Below are 19,348 nucleotides of genomic sequence, written 5' to 3'. Positions count from 1 at the left end.
GGGAGGATGGGAGTGTGAGTGGCCAGGAGGATGGGAGTGTGTGGCGAGGAGGATGGGAGTGTGAGTGGCGAGGAGGATGGGAGTGAGTGGGGAGGATGGGAGTGTGAGTAGCGAGGATGGGAGTGAGTGGGGAGGATGGGGGTGTGAGTGGCGAGGAGGATGGGAGTATGAGTGGGGAGGAGGATGGGAGTGAGTGGGGAGGAGGATGGAAGTGTGAGTGGGGAGGAGGATGGGAGTGTGAGTGGTGAGGAGGATGGGAGTATGAGTGGCGAGGAGGATGGAGGAGTGAGTAGCGAGGAGGATGGGAGTATGAGTGGGGAAGGGGATGGGAGTGTGAGTGGCGAGGAGGATGGGAGTGTGACTGGCGAGGAGGATGGGGATGCGAGTAGCGAGGAGGATGGGAGTATGAGTGGGGAGGAGGATGGGAGTGAGTGGGGAGGAGGATGGGAGTGTGAGTGGGGAGGAGGATGGGAGTGTGAGTGGCGAGGAGGATGGGAGTGTGAGTGGGGAGGAGGATGGGAGTATGAGTGGGGAGGAGGATGGGAGTGTGAGTAGCGAGGAGGATGGGAGTGTGAGTGGCGAGGAGGATGGGAGTGAGTGGGGAGGAGGATGGGAGTGTGAGTGGCGAGGAGGATGGGAGTGTGAGTGGGGAAGAGGATGGGAGTGTGAGTGGCGAGGAGGATGGGAGTATGAGTGGGGAGGAGGATGGGAGTGTGAATGGCGAGGAGGATGGGAGTGTGAGTGGCGAGGAGGATGGGAGTGTGAGTGGCGAAGAGGATGGGAGTGTGAGTGGGGAGGAGGATGGGAGTGTGAGTGGGGAGGAGGATGGGAGTGTGAGTGAGGAGGAGGATGGGAGTGTGAGTGGGGAGGAGGATGGGAGTGTGAGTGGCGAGGAGGATGGGAGTGAGTGGTGAGGAGGATGGGAGTGTGAGTGGCGAGGAGGATGGGAATGTGAGTGACGAGGAGGATGGGAATGTGAGTGGCGAGGAGGATGGGAATGTGAGTGACGAGGAGGATGGGAGTGTGAGTGACGAGGAGGATGGGAGTGTGAGTGGCGAGGAGGATGGGAGTGTGAGTGACGAGGAGGATGGGAGTGTGAGTGGCGAGGAGGATGGGGGCGTGAGGGGCGAGGAGGATGGGGGTGTGAGTGGCGAGGAGAATGGGAGTGTGAGTTGCGAGGAGGATAGCGGTGTGAGTGGCGAGGAGGATGGGATTGTGAGTGGCAAGGAGGATGTTAGAAGGCTTCAAGGTGATTTAGACAAGTTGAGTGAGTGGGCAAATACGTGACAGATACAGTATAATGTGGATAAATGTGAAGTTATCCACTTTGGATGGAGAAATAGAATGGCACAGTATTATTTAAATATTGATAAATTGGGAAATGTTGACATACAAAGGGACCTGGGTGTCCCAGTACAGCAGTCACTGAGAGCAAGCATGAGGGTGCAGCAAACAGTTAGAAATGTAAATGGTATGTTGGCTTTCACTACAAGAAGAGTTGAGTACAAGAGGAAGGATACCTTACCGCGACTGTACAGGGCCTTGGTGAAAGCACACATGGAATATTGTGTGCAGTTTTGGTCACCTTATCAAAGAAAGGTTATACTTGCCATCGAGAAAGTGCAGCGAAGGTTCACCAGTTTGATTCCTGGGATGGCAGGTTTGTCGTACGAAGAAAGATTGGGTTGACTGCGCTTGTGTTCACTGGAATGTAGAAGAATGAGAGGGGATCTCATTGAAACATTCAAAATTCGGACAGGGCTGTAAGGACTGGCTGCAGGGGCGTTGAGTCCTCTGGGGGGGGGGGGGGGTCTATAACAGGGGTCACAGTCACAGGTTACGGGGTCCGCTATTTAGGACTGAGATGAGGAGACATTTCTTTACCTAGAGTGGTGAACCTGTGGAATTCTCAACCACAGAATGCTATGGAGTCAAAGTCACTGAATATATTTAAGAAGGAAATAGATAGATTTCTAGACTCGAAAAGTGTCAAGGGCTGGAGTCTGGCATTGAGGTGGAGCTTATTGAATTGCCCACTCCTTCTCCTATTTTCTCTGCTTCTATGTCTATCTATGCGGCTCGATATACATTTTTGATTCTGTCTGATTACGCTCTTGTGTAGCTCTTGGGCCGTTTAAATAACTATATAACTGCAAGTTGTTGTTTAATGGATCCGTATTCAGCCCAAAGAACTCTCAACCTTGTGAATCCCTGGTTCAAATTCCTCGGGCGAGATTCTCCCAAAACGGGAGAAATCGTAAAACTGCCGTAAAACCCGGGCGGGTTTTACGGCAGCGCGCCCCTTCCCGACGGGGGACCGATTCTGGTCCCCCGTCGGGGCTAGCAGCCCGACGTCGGAGGCTCCGACAAGTCGGGCTTAACGAAAATCGTTAAGCCCGCTTGCCGGAGTTACCGCCGGCTGACGCGTCATATGACGTCAGCCGCGCATGCGCAGGTGGGAAGACTCCACCCGCGCATGCGCGGGTGACGTCATCGCGTTTTTGCGCGAAACCCGCGCATGCGCGGGCCGGGTTGCCCCTCAGCCGCCCCGCGTATTGATACTGCGGGGCGGCGGAAGGACAAATAGTGCGCGGGCATCGGGCCCGCTGCCCGCGATCGGTGGGCACCGATCGCGGGCCCATGGCACCCTTGGCACGGCCGTGGTACTGCCGTGCCAATCGGTGCCATGGTTATTTTTTGCGAGTTTGTCACGACGTTTTTACGAACGGCAGGACCAGGTGTGTTTGCCGTTCGTAAAAAGGTCGTAAAGGGCTGGGACTTCGGCCCTTCTAACAGCTGAGAATCGCTGCCGGCCGTAAAAAAACGGCGGCAGCGATTCGTGTCGGGATTTCGGCGGGGGGGGGGGAGAATAGCGGGAGGGCGTCAAAAAAGTCGGGAAGGCCCTCCCTCTATTCTCCCACCCGTCGTGGGGGGCGGAGAATTTCGCCCCTCGTTTTATGCCCACTGACGTTTTTGCAATGTTCCCAGCTTCAAGGTGCTCTCGTGTTAGCAAGAGCTGAATCTGAACCATAGAACAAATATAAATATCTAAGTTCACAGCTTTAACAAAATGTAATTACACCGCAAAATAATTTGCCCTTCATCAGACCTGTGCAACATGAGCCATAAGCAAATGGGCTGTTTAAGTAGGCTTTATCTCAGAGTAAATACCTTCTATCCTGTCGACCAACCTCCATTTCCTCTGGCTAGTTTAGGTTAAAGAACATATTGCTGTTTACAACAACAATTAGGACACAAAATCACAGAGGTAACAGAATTCAAACGAGCTGTAAGTGCATTTACTATGGATTACAAACTTGAAACAATTCCAGTTACTGAGTGAGCCCAGAAATTAGCAGGTCATGACACAAAGGAGGATTAACAGAGTAGAGCGGAGAGAGAGGATTCAGATCAGGTGCATTTAATATTCTGTTTTCAAATGCTTTTCAGTTCACCTCAGGAGAGGAGTTGCTGTTGGAAGCTTCTAGTCTCAGTGTCAGTGCACTCCCGCTGCAGGTTTCCCGGTGCTGAGGGGTGCACGCAACGGGAAACCCCGGGCGCGATTTAACAGAAATATTTCAAAGTGTCATTCTGGGTGCGATTGGCGGAATGTTTCTCGATGGCTGCATTGGCGACATCGCAGCCCGTATTTAACGGTACTTATAATAATAATAACCTTTATTGTCACAAGTAGGCTTACGTTAACACTGCAATGAAGTTACTGTGAAAAGCCCCTAGTCGCCACATTCCGAAGCCTGTTCGGGTACACGGAGGGAGAATTCAGAATGTCCAATTCACCTAACAGCACGTCTTTCGGGACTTGTGGGAGGAAACCGGAGCACCCCCAGCCCCGACTAATGTCCCCCCCTGCCCGAGGATAGGCCTTCCCTCGACTGTGGCGGCGCTGGACTGAGTCCGCAGCTGCCATGTCCGGTTCCCGATGGGTGAGACCAGGAGAGACCCAGGCCATCAGGAACTCGGCTGATCGGGGGTGGAGCATCGGGGGGGGGGGGGGGGGGGGGGGGGGGGGGGGGGGCTCAGGCAATGTCCTGAGGCCGTCGATACGTGGCGCGGCGTACTCTTAGAGTATGCCGCTTTGGAGGGGGCGGAGCATTGTGAAACCTGATTTGGTCGAAAACTTGGATTCTCCAGCCAATCACCGAACCCAATTTTGGCGTCGCCGACCGGAGAATCCAGCCCTCTATCTCCATTCTCAGAAAACCTCCAACCAAAGGTGCGATACAGTTGACCACCTTCCAACTGCATAACTGACCATCCTCTGAAGGACTGAATCAAGTCCAAGTGCAATGCCCAATTGGTCAGTCAATCGTGCCACAGGCGCACTGTGTTCTCTGCGCATGGAGGCTACCTCTACTTGTACACATAAACAGTGGAGCATAGTGCAATCAGATCACTCTGCTATGTCTTGGACCGTAATGTGAAAAATGTGTCTGGGGCAGTGCTGCACTGTCAGGGGTGTTGTCTTTCAGAACCAAAGACCCCACCCACTCTCTCGGGTAGTTGTTAAAATATCCCATCCTATTTTAAATAGAGCAGGGGACTTTTCCCCAGTGCCCTGGTCAATATTTGTCCCTCACCCAACATCACTAAAACAGATTAACTGGTCATTAACTCATAGGGGTTTTTGGGAACTTGGTGATTGCTGTGCTTCCTACATTAAGACAGTAATTACCCGTCAAAAAGTACCTTACTGGCTTTGAGATGTCGTGTAGTTGTGAACGGTGCTACAGAAATACAAGTCTTCCTTTCATCTGCTGATAACCCAAAGGTAGAGTAATGGTTATTTGTGGCTAAATCAGAGTGCGCTTTAAAAGTCAAACTATATTGTCTAGCAGCCACAAAGCCTGGTTAAGTAGTGCTTTTTTGCCTCCTTAACATTTTCTACGTCTTGCTTAGTCATCGCTTTTGATTCCAGTTGACTAACAAGAGACAGAATATCAATTTTGTGTGGTGTAACTGATAAGTTATCCCAGTAAGAACTGTACTTTCATCTTAAAGAAGCCTTAACCTAATCTTGCAACAATGATATTTAGACCTAAAGGACTTTACAGCTTTTCAAAAGCTGGAATCTGCTTACAGATTGAGTTGAAAACTCCACTCAATGGTCAAATGGAATTGACTTAACATATTTTAATCTTTCTTAAAAAATACTATATATTGTACAGTGGTGACCATTCTATAATAATAATAATGTAAAGGGAGAAAATGGTTAGAACGTCAGATGTGATTAAGCATTTGTTTTATTGGTGAATACTTTTGCGTGATCGTCTTTTAGTTTTGGATAGTTGTAGGAGTCCCACAGGTCCTATGTTGATGGTATCCCCCCCCCCCCCCCCTCCCCCCACCACCATGGTAACTAAAAGTGGCACTGCCTTCATAACTCCTCCTCAGCATAAACCTATATGTAGATTTAAACAAAATACCTCTAGCAGATGTTATTTACTTCTAGAATTATACAATAGAATCATTGAATTGTTTCAGTACAGAAGGAGGCCATTCGGCCCACGCTGCCAGTGCTGGCACTCATAGGAGGAACAACTCAGTTAGTCTCATCACTCCCACACTTGCCCCATAGACCTGCAATTTTTGCCCTTTTCTCCTGGACTTGTTTTTCTGCTGGGGTGGGAATTGGGGTAGGAGAGTGAGCCTCAGTATGTCTGAACTGGGGAGGGAAAGAGGGAGAGAGAAACAAGGAAAATCAGCCAGGCTTCACAAAAACCGGAGCAAAGTTAAAGACGGAAACAGTGTTTGGTCTGTTTAAGGCCATCTTTCAACTTTATTTGTACACAGTGGAGCGGAGTGCAATCAGGTAAAAAGAAATCAGACAAAAAAAAAATTGCGTCACATTTCAAAATAGAGCAGGGGAGCAGCCGAGTGAAGGGGGCAAAAACGTGTCAAAGTTCCTCCCTCATTTATCCTTCGACCACAATCACTAAAACAGGTTACCTCAATGTTATCACATTGGTGTTTGTGGGCCCTTGCTATGTGGAAACAGGCATGTGACGCCATACAACAGTAATTGGCTGTAAAGTACATTCTGTCATCCTGAGGATGGGGAGTGATAGAAATTCAAGTTACTTTCTTTCTTAGGGCAGCACGGTGGCACAGTGGGTTAGCACTGCGGCCTCATGGCGCCGAGGTCCCAGGTTCGATCCTGGCTCTGGGTCACTGTCCGTGTGGAGTTTGCACATTCTCCCCGTGTTTGCGTGGGTTTCGCCCCCACAACCCAAAGATGTGCAGGGTAGATGGATTGGCCACGCTAAATTGCCCCTTAATTAGAAAAAACTAATTGGGTACTCTACATTTATTTTAAAAAATTTACTTTCTTTCCTAGCACCCTAGTTGGCCTATATTCCCTTCAAGCTGTATCTGGAACGTTGCTAATGCATCTGCCTCCAACTCAGCAAAGATGATTATTTGTAACATTTCTCAAAAGCTGTATTGATGCCATCTTTGTCCTATTCCCCTTGCTTACTTTGAAGCAATACTCTTGCTTAATTTATCGGAAACCATTTTACTGAGTGTGGTCCTGATATCGAAAGCATGCTTGTGTCAGGCAGACAGGATTGGGCTTGACTGTTGTGTCTCTGCCTCACACTCTGGATTCGTGCATAAACAGCTGCTACTGGGGCAAAGTACTGATGAGTTTCTGTCATCTGTGGAATGGAGAGGTGGGGCCCAGAGCCTTCGAGAGGACAGAGAAGATGTTTCCACTTATGGAGGAGTCCAAAATTAGAGGCCATCATCAGTGATAAATCCTATAAGGAATTCAGGACTGGCATCTTTAAGTAGGACATGGTTAGAATGTGGAACTGGCAACCACAGTAGGTGGTTGAGGCAAACAACATAAATACACATTGGAAGAAGGTGATACACACAAATGAAAAAGTAATTGAAGGACACACTGATAGGGTGAGGTGAGGTAGGGTAGGAGGAGGCTCATGTGGAGGGGTAGTATGGACCAGTTGGAGTAAAATGACCTCTTTCTGTGCTGCACATTTAATGTAATTGTACGAGAGAGAAAATTGGACGAGAGAAACGTTTTTTTGAAAAGGGTGTTCACCTTATCATAGAATTTACAGTGCAGAAGGCGGCCATTTGGCCCACTGAGTCTGGAAAGAGCACCCTACTTAAGCCCATGCCTCCACCTTATCCCCGTAACCCACCTAACCGTTTTGGACACGAAGGGCAATTTATCATGGCCAATCCATCTAACCTGCACATCTTTGGACTGTGGGTGGAAACCGGAGCACCCGGAGGAAACCCACGCAGACAGGGGGAGAAAGTGCAGACTCGCAGTGATCCAAGCCGGGAATCGAACCTGGGACAAGGAGCGTGGGTTGAACCTACGTCTTGCTGAAGCATACCACCATATGCATCAGCATCAAACAAGCAGGAAAATGGCAGTGGGCAAAGATCACATCAGCCTAGGGCCCTGACAAAGCGTCATCTAGACTCACAATGTTAGCTCCGTTCTCTCTCCACAGATGCTGCCAGACCTGCTGAGATTTTCCAGCATTTTCTGTTTTTAGTTCAGGTTGCATCATCCGCGGCAATTAGCTTTTAGCTTCGATCGCGCTGATTGATGGAACAGGTTTAAGGAGCCTTAGGGCCTGCTCGAGCTCCTGTTTCTTATATACCGTCAGCAAGGCTGCTGATTGCAGTGTTAAGGATTACAGTAAATCTAACATCGACCATTTGGACTGAATGGCCTGTTGCTGGGTGTATACATTCAACAAACTTCTTGTATATGATTCTTTAGTTATTACTCTGTTGAATGAATATCGCCAACTGAAATGTCTCCACAACCTTTACCTCTTTTGTTACACTTTAAACGAAGGTGTGCTGTAAAACCTGTTTTTTCATACGCAGCTGCAGTGGAAACCTGTGTTTGAAGGGCTAAAACCACATCCTGTTCAGGATTAACTGTTTTAAGGCAGTCCAGTTTATTTATATTAACCATCCGTGATTGAAACTTTTTGGGGGCTTTTTTTTCTCACTTTGCGGAAACTCAACGACATACAAATCTCCCCCTCAGTGTACTTCTCTTGAACTTCTTTGGCGCCTCTGTCTGTTTCTGTACACTTGTGCCTTTCACTGGCTTTGTCTCTCTCTCTCTCTCTCTCTCTCTCGTGTCTGTGTTTCTATGCATGTCTCTGTTTTCTCTATACCTGTTTCTGAGTCTGTATGTAATTATCTTTCTCTTCTCTTTCTGTGTCCGTCTATATTTATGTTTCTGTGTCTCTTTCCTGTGCGCATATCTCTTTGTTTACTACAGTGTGTGTGTTTGTTTCCCGGTTTTCTGTGTGCGCCGCCCCCTCTCTGTGTTTCACATTTTGAAACGCTATTCCTTATTATAATTTATTTACTTTTCAATATTCAGTTGAGTCATTAATATAGTTGCCTTTTTAATTCTTTGTTTTTAATTAATATTTCATTCGGTACTCTTATAGTTAAGGCCTATTTAATATATTCCTCCTGTTCCCTGACTGCTAATACACTGAGAGCCTGGTGAAGATAAGCTGCTGCATAGGATCAACTTAAGTGTGTGTTTATCCCCTCTCTCTTTTTATTTTTTTGAGGCGAAACCACAATCTGTTTCCCTAATGTGCTGCTGGTGTCGGATAAGATCAATGTCTGCCGAGGATCATAAGTGCACATCAGCAAATTGCAGATGATCTTATCAGGGCTGGGTTGTGGTGTCGAATTTCAGATGAGATCACTTATTTTACATCACAAAGCACATCCCTAAAGCCTGCTCAGCATCAACTTCACGTTTCACAGACCTCTTTGTTCCTGGTCTGTGCAGCAAAGGCTGAGGAGCTCATTCCTTCTCCACATTCTGTGAGCAGCCACATTGGAGCCTGTTAGCTTCCATAATGCCTGTGCTGTAAATGCTGCCTGACTCCTTCCTCACACAACAAAAAAGATCCAGTATACAACTGCGCTGCCTGTCAGGCATTTAAAAAAAAAAGTGGATTATGGTTAGGAGTTTAGAGACTCTCTTTGTATAAACACCCTATTGTACTCTGCTGTTTCCTGTGCTGTTGCAGAGGTGGAATGGAGAACCCGATCAAAATCAAAAGGACCGCCATCACGCTGGCTCAGAAAGTCCAGATCATCTTGAAGCTGAATGACCCCTCCTTCAAACAGAAGGAGATTGCCCGGGAATATGGGCTGACCGCCTCTGCCATCTCCAAAATCGTCAAGAAGAAAGAGGAGATTCTGGAGGAGTGGCTGCGTGGGGGAAACCTGGAGCGCAAGCGAAAGCGCGAGGGGAAGAACCAGACCATCGACGATGCCTTGCTCAGCTGGTTCTGGACCGCCAGCAAGGAGAAAGGCCCGATTTCGGGGCCGGTGCTGATGGCCAAAGCCAAGGCCCTTGCCGAGGAAATGGGGATCGAGTTCAAGCCCACCAACGGGTGGCTGTGCCGTTGGAAAAACCGCAACAACCTGGCCTACAAGCGCGCGCCGAAGGATAAGAGCGAATTCAGAGGGACAGGCGACCAGTGGACTGGTACGATATTTAATTTTGCTGATCACCCCCAATGTTTGTGAAAGGTTGTCACTACTCCATTCACACACCTTCACATTGCTCTTTCCTCGCACATGGATCAATAACAATGACCAAGGTGGAAAACTCTGGTTCGCTGCACAGCTTTTAGGTCATGTTAACCTGAGTCACTGCTCGATAGGATATCATGTTTTCATGTTCACCTCTAAATATCAGATTACAAATTTGTAGGGCAAGAAGTCGAAACGAAGGCAGGTGGGTTTGGTTTACTACATTGCGATGGAACTGCAAAATCTAACCTCCGATTCCTTTCTGCAGCCACATGATACAGCAATGTGTTTAGTACATTTAGGAACCTCCACTTTTTCATTAATACAGTTCCCTTCATCCCATCTATTCCTCCAACATGTGTTTATTTAACTTCAACTTCAATAAATCTGCAATTTTATTCCACCACTCCATATTGTACCAAGTTCTACAAACTCACTACTCTCTGAGAAAAGGAGTTTCTCTTAAATTCGCTAATGTATTTACTGGTGACTATCTGAGATATATGGGGCGGGATTCTCCTGCAGGGGCAGCCCGTACCGTCGCTGAGAGCGGCGCAAACCACTCCGGCGTCGGGCTGCCCGGAAGTTGCGGAATCCACCGCACTTCCAGGGGCTAGGCCGGCTGGAGGGATTGGGGCCCGCCAACCGGCGCTGAAGGACTGCCGGCGTGTTCTGGCGCATGCACAGAACTGCCGGCGTGTTTCCTGCACAGACGCAGGACCACCAGCGTGTTTCCTGCGCATGCGCATGGGGTTTCTTCTCTGCACTGCCGATGGCAGAGCCTTACAAAGGCCAGCGCGAAGGCAAAGACTACCCCCATGGCACAGGCCCACCCGCAGATCGGTGGGCCCCAAACTTGGGCCAGGCCACCGTGGGGACTCCCCCCCCCCCCCCCCCCCCACTCAGGGCCGGATGCTCCTGTGCCCTTCCGAGGATTCCGCTAGCCGCCCTCCAAGCCAGGTCCCGCCGGGATGGACCATGTCTATTTCACGCCGGACAGTGACCCAGAGCCGAGATCAAACCCAGGTCTATAGTGCCAACGTGTTGCCCTGATGGGATGTTTTAACGTGTCTCATTAATGAGCTGTTTGATACCCATTCATTGATTAAATGCGGGTTGCACAGGTCTCCTGCACCCTTGGAAGGCTGCCCAGAAAAACCTGTCGGGTTTGCCAGCGGCCTCCCTGAGGAGAAGGGGTTATCCCTGTTATCAGGTAATCTGCCTCTGATTGAGCTGGCCAGTATCAGACAGAGAGGTGGCTGCTGGAAGCCAATCCTCCCCCCTCCTGGTCTTGCCTCTGACCCTGACCCCGACCCCCCCCCCGCTCCCCTTCTCCCAATCCCAACTCACAGCTCTCACCCCAAAACCTGCATCATGCTTTTATTCACCTGTGGTTTGGGATCTATCCACTATCCCAGGCCTCGAGTGTGTGCAGTTCCGCCAGCTGCCACTGCTCGCTCAGGCATTGACGGCATGAAGATCTGCAGACCCCTGATAGGCCAACAGCTCTCGGGGGGGGGGGGCGGGAGATCGGTGGACTTCACAGGGAAAGCCTGATGGCAGCCAATCTGCTGCATGAAGGGCACTTGATTCCGTTAGGCCTCCCTGACAGAACTGATGGGTTCCACCGGTTCTCCTATCAGTGGGTGACACCCCCATCGGCCTAACAAATTCCCAGCCCTTGTTCTTGTCCACAGATCCCGACACTGACTCTCTGCACTATACAATTATTGTACAGTATTACAAGATTGCATTATGTCTACATCATCTTGCACAGGGTTTATTTGCAGTTTCAAACACTCGCTGCGTTGGAGGCCAGAGATATGCTTCAGCAGCAATTTCTTTCTCTTCCAATTTTTACCTGCCTTTGTGAATGTGTTAACTTTGCTGAGACAGGTTTTCAGGTGTGCTGGCATCTCACCCAACTGCCCATTCTTCATCATCAGTGAGTGTGGGTGGTGAACATCAGCCAGCTATTCACCATCAGTGAGTGTGGGTGGTCAACATCAGCCAGCTATTCTCTCACATAGGGCTGCACCGCCGAATCCAACCCTGCCACCCACATACATGTCACCGGTGGGTTGCCAACGAGTGATCAGTAGTGGCACTCCCCAGCTAGCACTCCCCAGCTAACTTTCCCCTTCCTTCCAGAAGGGGAATTGCATTGTCCTGTCAACCCAGCTAACTCATCCAAACTAGGGATGAAAGTTTGAATGTTGCTGGCTCTGTACAGCTTACTTACATGATCAGTTCAGTTGGCAGCTCAGCCACTTTGAAGCATAACATTTTTATAGGGAGAGAATGGACGGAGGGTACTTCCCACACGGTAAACCCTACCAATCCGATCGGGCAGACCAGTACAATTATCAATAACGCTTGCCGAATGATAATGATCACTTACACCTTTATTTGATATGTGCGATTGACACTGAAATATCAAAGGGCAGCATGGTAGCACAGTGGTTGGCACAGTTGCTTCATAGCGCCAAGGTCCCAGGTTCGATTCCCAGCTTGGGTCACTGTTTGTGCGGAGTCTGCACGTTCTCCCCGTGCTATATACATTATTCCTGCAGTGTGGGGGGTGTGTCACAAGACAACAATCATGGTTATGTTTCTCCTCTAGGTTAGAGGTAGGAACATTAGCACCCTACAAACTGCACACATTCCAGAGGAAAACAGCTGAGAATCCTGGGATGGGAAGGTCGCCGCAGGATGAGAGATTGAGTAGAATGTTTATGTTCTCTGGCGTTTAGGAGAAATGACAGATTATCTAACTGAAATGTATAAATGCTGAAAGGCTGTTTCCCCTGGTTGATGAGTCAAGAACTAACGGTCAGGAAAAGAGGTTTACCACTTAGAGCGGAGAAATCTCTTCACTCAAAGCATCGTGAATCTTTGTAATTCTCCACCCAGAGAGCTGTGGAGCTCAGTCAATGAGTATATTCAAGACTGAGATCAATGGATCTTTGGAGACCAAGGACATTCAGGCATATGGCAATAAGGCAGGAAAGTGGAGTTGAGGTAGAAGATCAGCCATGGATTTATTGAATGGCTGGCCGGCTCTAAGAGCTGGTTGTATGATTTATTTGCGCTCTACTTCTTAAGTTCTTAACAGTAGATAAAAATTTACTTAGGGATTTTTATGAGAAATATTCACCGGGTCCATTTCTTTTTGGAGTACACATCAGGGACTGACTGAATGAGTTTAAATGTGCTACACAAGTCAACCCAATTCAGGCTTACATTTGCCTTTGTCAGTGAATTGCCAACTAAAGCGTTTGTTCCTTTTTAATGAAAACCGCCTTTTACTTAGAGCAAAAAATAATCCCACATTTTTGTAGCGCATTCAGGCTTTCTCACAAACAAAGAATAAAAGAAATAGAACCAAGTCTTTTGAGTTATTAAAAATGAGCCGTGATCCCAATGTCATATTTATGGCTGACATTGAATTAGATACTCTGCAACTGGAAGTCAAAAGATTGCAAGTGTATACCTAGTTATAGAGAGCAACCTTTAAGGATGTCTCTGTGCTGAAATAAAACCTTGAAAATGGACAAGGCAGTCATATCTACAGCTAACCAGATACAGAAAAACATCTTTTTACGACACAAAGAGCAAAAGGCAATCGGCAGGATTTACCGGCTATCCCACGCGGCGCACTGGTTTCCCGGCGACGAGAGGTGCTGTCACCAGGAAATCCCCCAGTAGCTCCCGCTGGCGGGCTGCCTCCACTACTGAAAGACACGCGGCAGGATGATGTATAAATCCCGCTCAACAAACATGCAAATTTTCAGCTGTGATTTGTACTTTGCAACACTGGCTACAACTCAAAAGTACTTCACCGGCTCTAAAACACGTCGAGACATCCTGAGGTTGTGAAACGGTACCGTATAAATAAGGATTATTTCCCTTTTAAAACAATAATCAGATTTGGGGATGCATTACAACCTAATCTTAACACTAGGACTGCGGTGCTGAGGACCCGGATTCGAAACCCGGCCCTTGGTCACTGTCCGTGTAGAGTTTGCATATTCTCCCTGGGCGGGATTCTGCCCCCCCCCCCCGCCCCCCCTCCCCCGCCGTGTGGGAGAATCGCCGGGCACCGCGTGAATCGCGTCATGCTGCCCGGGACGTTCCCTGGAGGGCCTCCGATGGGGTCTGGCCAGCGATCGGGGCTCACCGATCAGCGGGCCGGCCTCTCCCGCCTCGGGCCTACTTCCTTGTGCGACCGGCCCCAGAACCCCGGCGCCACGTTGGTGAGGGGCCAGAGCACTCCGCGAGGTTACCGCGCATGCGTCGGTTGGCACTGGCGCCACTGAGCATGCACTAGTTGGCGGCGGCCCAACTGCGCATGCGTGGGACCCAAGGCGCCGTGTCTTTTACGCGGCACCGGGTCTCTGACGCCAAGCCAAGGCCCCACCCCCAGAAATCTCACGACGCCCCTGCTAGCCCCATGGAGGACGGAGAATAGGGGTCTGGGAACGGGCGCCGAATCTGGAGTAAAACACTCCGGTTTTTACTCCGGCTTCGGCACTTAGACTCCTGTTGGGAGAATCCCGCCCCCTGTGTCTGTGTGGGGTTTCACCCCAAAAGATGTGCAGGTTACGTGGATTGGCCACGCTAAAGTGCCCCTAAAATTGGAAAAGCAATAATTGGGTACTCTAAATTAAAAAACAACACTGCGGAGGCTAATTATTCCTCCAAAGCCAGTATGGGTGAATGGTCTGGTCAATTTCATTCTTGTATTTAACTCCCTGAGTAACCTCATCTCTTCACCTTTACAACCTCTCCAGCCCATCAAACCTCAGAGATGTCTGCATTACTCCAACCCTGGCCTCTTGCTCATTCTTGATTCCCTCACCCCACCATTGTTGGCCATGCCTTTAGATGCCTGGACTCTATCCTCTGCAATTCCTTCTTTGAACCTCAGTTTACCTCAAGCCGCTGAGGACCCCGGCCCCATGTCACTGTCCGTGTGGAGTTTGCACATTCTCCCCTTGTTTATGTCGGTCTCACCCCCACAACCCAAAGATGTGCCGAGAAGGTGGATTGGCCACACTAAATCGCCCCTTAATTGGGAAAAAAAAGAATTACTCTCAATTTATTTTTAAAAAAACCTTAGTTTAGCTCAGTTGGCTGGGCGACTGGTTTGTGATGCGGAGCAAGGCCTACAGCGCAGGTTCAATTCCCCGTACCGGCAGACGTTATTCATGAAGGCCCCGCCTTCTCAACCTTGCCCTCTGCCTGAGGTGTGGAGATCCTCAGATTAGGTCAGCTCTCCCTTTCAAAGGGCCACCTGGGACTATGGCGACTTTACTTACTTTACGCACAAAAGAGATGAAGCCAGTGATTGCACGCTAATAAAACCTATGATACAGCCTGGCTGATTTTCACACCTCAAGGAAAAGATACAGGATTCTCTCTGGAAGACTGCGATCTCTACCGCTTTCTGTTAACATGTTTCAATGGTTATGGCATTCAGTTTGTATCTATTGACTCACAGGGAGTCCAGGCATGGTTCAACAGCACTGTATGTGTTTAAGTACTGCACATCTGTCTGTGTTTAAGTACTGCACATCTGTCTGTGTTTAAGTACTGCACATCAGGATCAATGTAATGTAATGATAAATGATGCAGTTTATTTAAACATTTCAGCACATTTGCAAAATATTTTTGTATCTATGGGTAGTCTCTGAGTCATGGACTTGAGCACAAAATTAAGGTTGCTATTCCCAAAATCGAAGGAGAGCTGCACTGTTGGAGGTGTCATCTTTCAAATGAATGTCAAAGATTATACTGACAGATTTATGTAGGGTAGGGATTTTAAGGGTCATGACAGATCAGGATGGAAAGGCTGAATAACTTTCTCCTGTTCTATGTTCCAATCTTCAGTGTTATCATCATTTGTCTTCCTGGTTAACAACAACTCTACCCCTACCCCCAATTCCATGAAATTAATGATCACAGCAAATTTATCAAGCAATATCAAATCTTAAATTAAGAAACTTTGAGAAATGGAAAGTAGCTATGGGGCACAAGCCACCAAAATTAAAATGAGAGGAATTAACTAAGTCAAGAGTGTTAAATTCCCCAAAGTTCCATTCTGTTGGTGAAAGTACATAAAAGTACAAACAAGTGTTGTCCAAACATGGATGCAGTCCATTCATCTCATCCAGACCGTGTTGTTTACCCTCCACTCTTACAAACAGTCCCAATAACATCTGTCCACCCTGTCCCCATATCCTTTCATCCTCTTCTCCTTCATCCAACCTTGCATGTTGCCATACCGTGCCTCAACCACTCCGTCTCTATGTGAATTCCACAAACTCTTAATTTTCTGTGCTAAGAGATTTTCCCTCTTCTCTGTTTTAAATCTAACGTGTCATCTTCCATCAGCGGCCCTTCATTCAATGCCCCGTGTCCACTGGCCAGATCTCCTCTGTCCTGTTTCTTCATTATTTTAAACATTTCTATCAGATAATTTCATGGAATTCCTACAGTGCAGAAGGAGGCCACCCGGCCCATTGAGTCTGCACCGACCCTCCGAAACAACACCCCAGCCAGGCCCAATCCCCCGCCCCATTCCCCGTAACCCCACCCAACGTTGGACACTAAGGGACAATTTACCACAGCCAATCCACCTAGTCTGCACACCTTTGGACTGTGGAGGAAACTAGAGCACCCGGAGGAACCCCATGCAGACACGGGGAGTGTGTGCAAACTCCACACAGCCACCTGAGGTCAGAATCAAAGCTAGGTCCTTGGCACAGACAGGCAGCTTGATGGTGGCATCATTAACCGTACGCATACCGCATCTCGGTACTCGTGCATCATTTGACACGTCCTAATGAAGAAAGCTCAATTTCTCAAGTCTTTCTTTGTATTTATACATTCTGTGAATCTTTGCGAACCCTGTAAAGCTCCTTCCAACAGTATGGAGTCATAAACTGCAAACAGTGCTTTTAAAATATTGAAATAAATATTTTACAACATAGTAATAACACTGCAGCATTCCAGTTCATGATTTCACCAAATAAACTGAATACTGAACTAAGTGTGACTGATCATGAAATTTGACAGTTTTTGATTTAAAAACCAACACAGGATTCATAACGTTAAGTTCAGTCTCTATAAATGTTTTATGAGGTTACAAAATCAGCAATTTCACATCAAGGCATACAAATGTCTCCAATTATTCTGCAAATTTGAATCCTCCAAAGACTGTGGCTATGTTATGAAAGCAATTTTGGTTTTGGAAAATCAGTATTTTCAGAAGATTTTAATTCACGAGATGCCGCACATTAAGGAAGAGAACAATAACTTGCTTTTATATGGCACCTTTAATGCACAGTCCTCCAATTCTGCCCTCCTGTACTTCTCTAATTTGGATCTCTGCCATTGGCACCTGTGCCTTGTTTTCAGATGCATGGGCTCCAAACTTTGCAATTCCCTCCCAAAACCTCTCAACTTCTCTCTTCTTCTCTGAGAACTTCCTTAAAAACGATCTCTTTGCAAAGCGTTTGGCCGCCCGTCCTAGTATCTCCTTATGTGGCATGTGTCGAATTTTGTTTGATAATCACTCATTAGCAACTTTGAATAATAAAGGGGCAAGTTGGTGTTGTTTGGGAGAGTGGGGGGAAAGTGAGGGTGAGAGCTGTGCCCGTGGTAGAATCCAGGGCAGTGCATTTGACACTCGCAGCTTGTTCCAACTTCGAACACATAACATGCCCAAAGCAATGCGGTACTCGTAAGGTTAATGATGCCGCCAACGTAGGCAAACAAAAGAGGATTTTTGTACAAATTATCTATATTAAAAATCACACCCTGTTGTTTTTTACTTCAGTAGTCCCAAGGCCGATAAAGAAAAACCCCCCACATTCTTAACAGATACAATCAAGTCCTGTTTAAGGTCACACCGAACATCAGTGAAATGGAAGTTGATCTTATCAGGGGATGAGGCAGTGGTTGGTACATTGGAGTGCAACCACAATGAGAATTCAATGTTAAATTGCTGCACACCACCAATGATCTTATCACAATTCAATAGTACCGGGAATTGTACCGCTTTCCATCGCCTTTCTTTGCAAAAGACTAGAATCTTTCGTGGCATTTCTCTTGTGCCGAGCAGAGCTGCTCTGTTCTTGATGTTGGGTAACTGAGAATGCCTGAGCGATTAGAAATCGGTAATATGATCAAGCCAGCACAAGAGCTTCATTCAATCGTCTCCACTCAGACCACCCACTGTCTCCTCTCCCTCAATATAATGTTTTAATCCTTGTAGGTTCTCATGTTTTGGGAATAATAAAATTAAATTCCACGTTTGTCCTCTCAATAAGAGGGTGGCATTGTGACTGCGATTTACTAAACTGCACGAACATCAGTGAAATAGTTGAGAATTAAAATTATATTCACAGGCTGGAGCAGGAGAACAATAATGTGCTTAACCCTCGCAGCACAACACGTTTTATATAAGATAGAATCAGAGAATGAAACAGCAGAGAAGGTGGGCAGTTGGCCCATGGTGCCTGTTTTGGCTCTTTGACAGAGCTGTCTAATTAGTCCTTCATACTGCTCTTTTGCCGTTACCCTGTATATTTTTTTCCTTTCAAATAATAACTAAATTCCCTTTTGAAAGTTATTACTGAATCTGTTTCCATGGCATTTTCATAACAACCTGCTGCATAAAACAATGTTTCCTCATGTTGCCTCTGGTTCTTTTGCCAATCGCTTAAATTGAGTTCTCCAGCTTTTGACCTTTCTGCCGTTGTATTTCTCCTCATTTGCTCAATAAATCCATACATGATTTTGAACACCTCTATCAAATCACCGCGGCACGGTAGCACAGTGGTTATCACTGTTGCTTCACAGCGCCAGGGTCCTAGGTTTGATTCCCGGCTTGGGGATTCCTGTCTGTGCGGAGTCTGCATGTTCTCCCCATGTGTGCGTGGGTTTCCTCCGGGTGCTCAGGTTTCCTCCCGCAAGTCCCGAAAGACGTGCTGTTCGGAAATCTGGACATTCTGAATTGTCCCTCTGTGTACCCGAACAGGCGCCGGAATGTGGCGACTAGGGGATTTTCACAGTAACTTCGTTGCAGTGTTAATGTAAGCCTACTTGTGACAATAAAGATTATTTAAAAAAAGAACAATTCCTGTATTTCCAATCCTTCAGGCCTGATGCTAATGAATTTCTTCTGCACCCCTCTTCAGGGCCTTGAAATCCTTCCTAAAATTGAATACAATACTTCAGAAGTCTGGGGATTAATAATCATCCGGCCGTGCTAATATTTCCCCCCCCCCCTCCTTCTGTAGAAAATGATGAATCATGCTCGGCCACAATTCCACAGGTAACAGCTGCCCTCTGTCAGCTGCCCAACCAGCCATTCTTCCTGACAGAATCTGGATCATATGTGAGTGTTTGGGGAAACTATTTACTCATGTATTACACAAAGCCAATCTTGTCCTTGTCCAATTCCTAGAGACAGAGGGCGGGATTCTCCGTTGCCCGACGTCGATATCGTAATCCCCGATCGGGCGGAGATTCCACTCTGACGCCCAAATCGGGGCTGCTGCCTATTTGATGCCAGTCAGCTATGCTCCGTCCTCTCCGAAATGGCATAATCGTGTCGTGCACCGTTGCAACGACATTGGGGAATCATCGGCAGGCCCTCCCGCGATTCTCTGCCCCCGATGGGCTGAGTTCCCGACTGCACGGGTCACGTGTGGTCTCAGCGGTCGGGATCCCGGCGTTGCGGCTGTGGACTGTG

The 19,348-nt window shown here is 47.8% G+C and overlaps 2 protein-coding genes across 2 annotated transcripts in view; one reads left to right on the top strand and one right to left on the bottom strand.

Annotated features, from left to right (window-relative positions):
• Positions 1-19,348, bottom strand: part of LOC119954333 (sorting nexin-11-like) — a 129,257-nt gene that overhangs the window by 22,930 nt on the left and 86,979 nt on the right. The gene's annotated exons all lie outside the window — the stretch shown is intronic.
• LOC119954332 overlaps positions 1-19,348 on the top strand; it is a 46,421-nt gene that overhangs the window by 3,070 nt on the left and 24,003 nt on the right. The window contains exon 2 of the mRNA XM_038779471.1: positions 9,075-9,538. Within this exon, the coding sequence (XP_038635399.1) occupies positions 9,082-9,538 (457 nt within the window). The 5' untranslated portion in view covers positions 9,075-9,081. The remainder of the gene's footprint in view (positions 1-9,074; positions 9,539-19,348) is intronic.

Source organism: Scyliorhinus canicula, chromosome 19 (genome assembly GCF_902713615.1).
Source record: "Scyliorhinus canicula chromosome 19, sScyCan1.1, whole genome shotgun sequence".
In the NCBI taxonomy this organism is placed as follows: domain Eukaryota; kingdom Metazoa; phylum Chordata; class Chondrichthyes; order Carcharhiniformes; family Scyliorhinidae; genus Scyliorhinus; species Scyliorhinus canicula.
The sequence above is the reverse complement of the archived record's forward strand: the minus strand, read 5'-3'. Positions and strand labels throughout refer to the sequence as shown.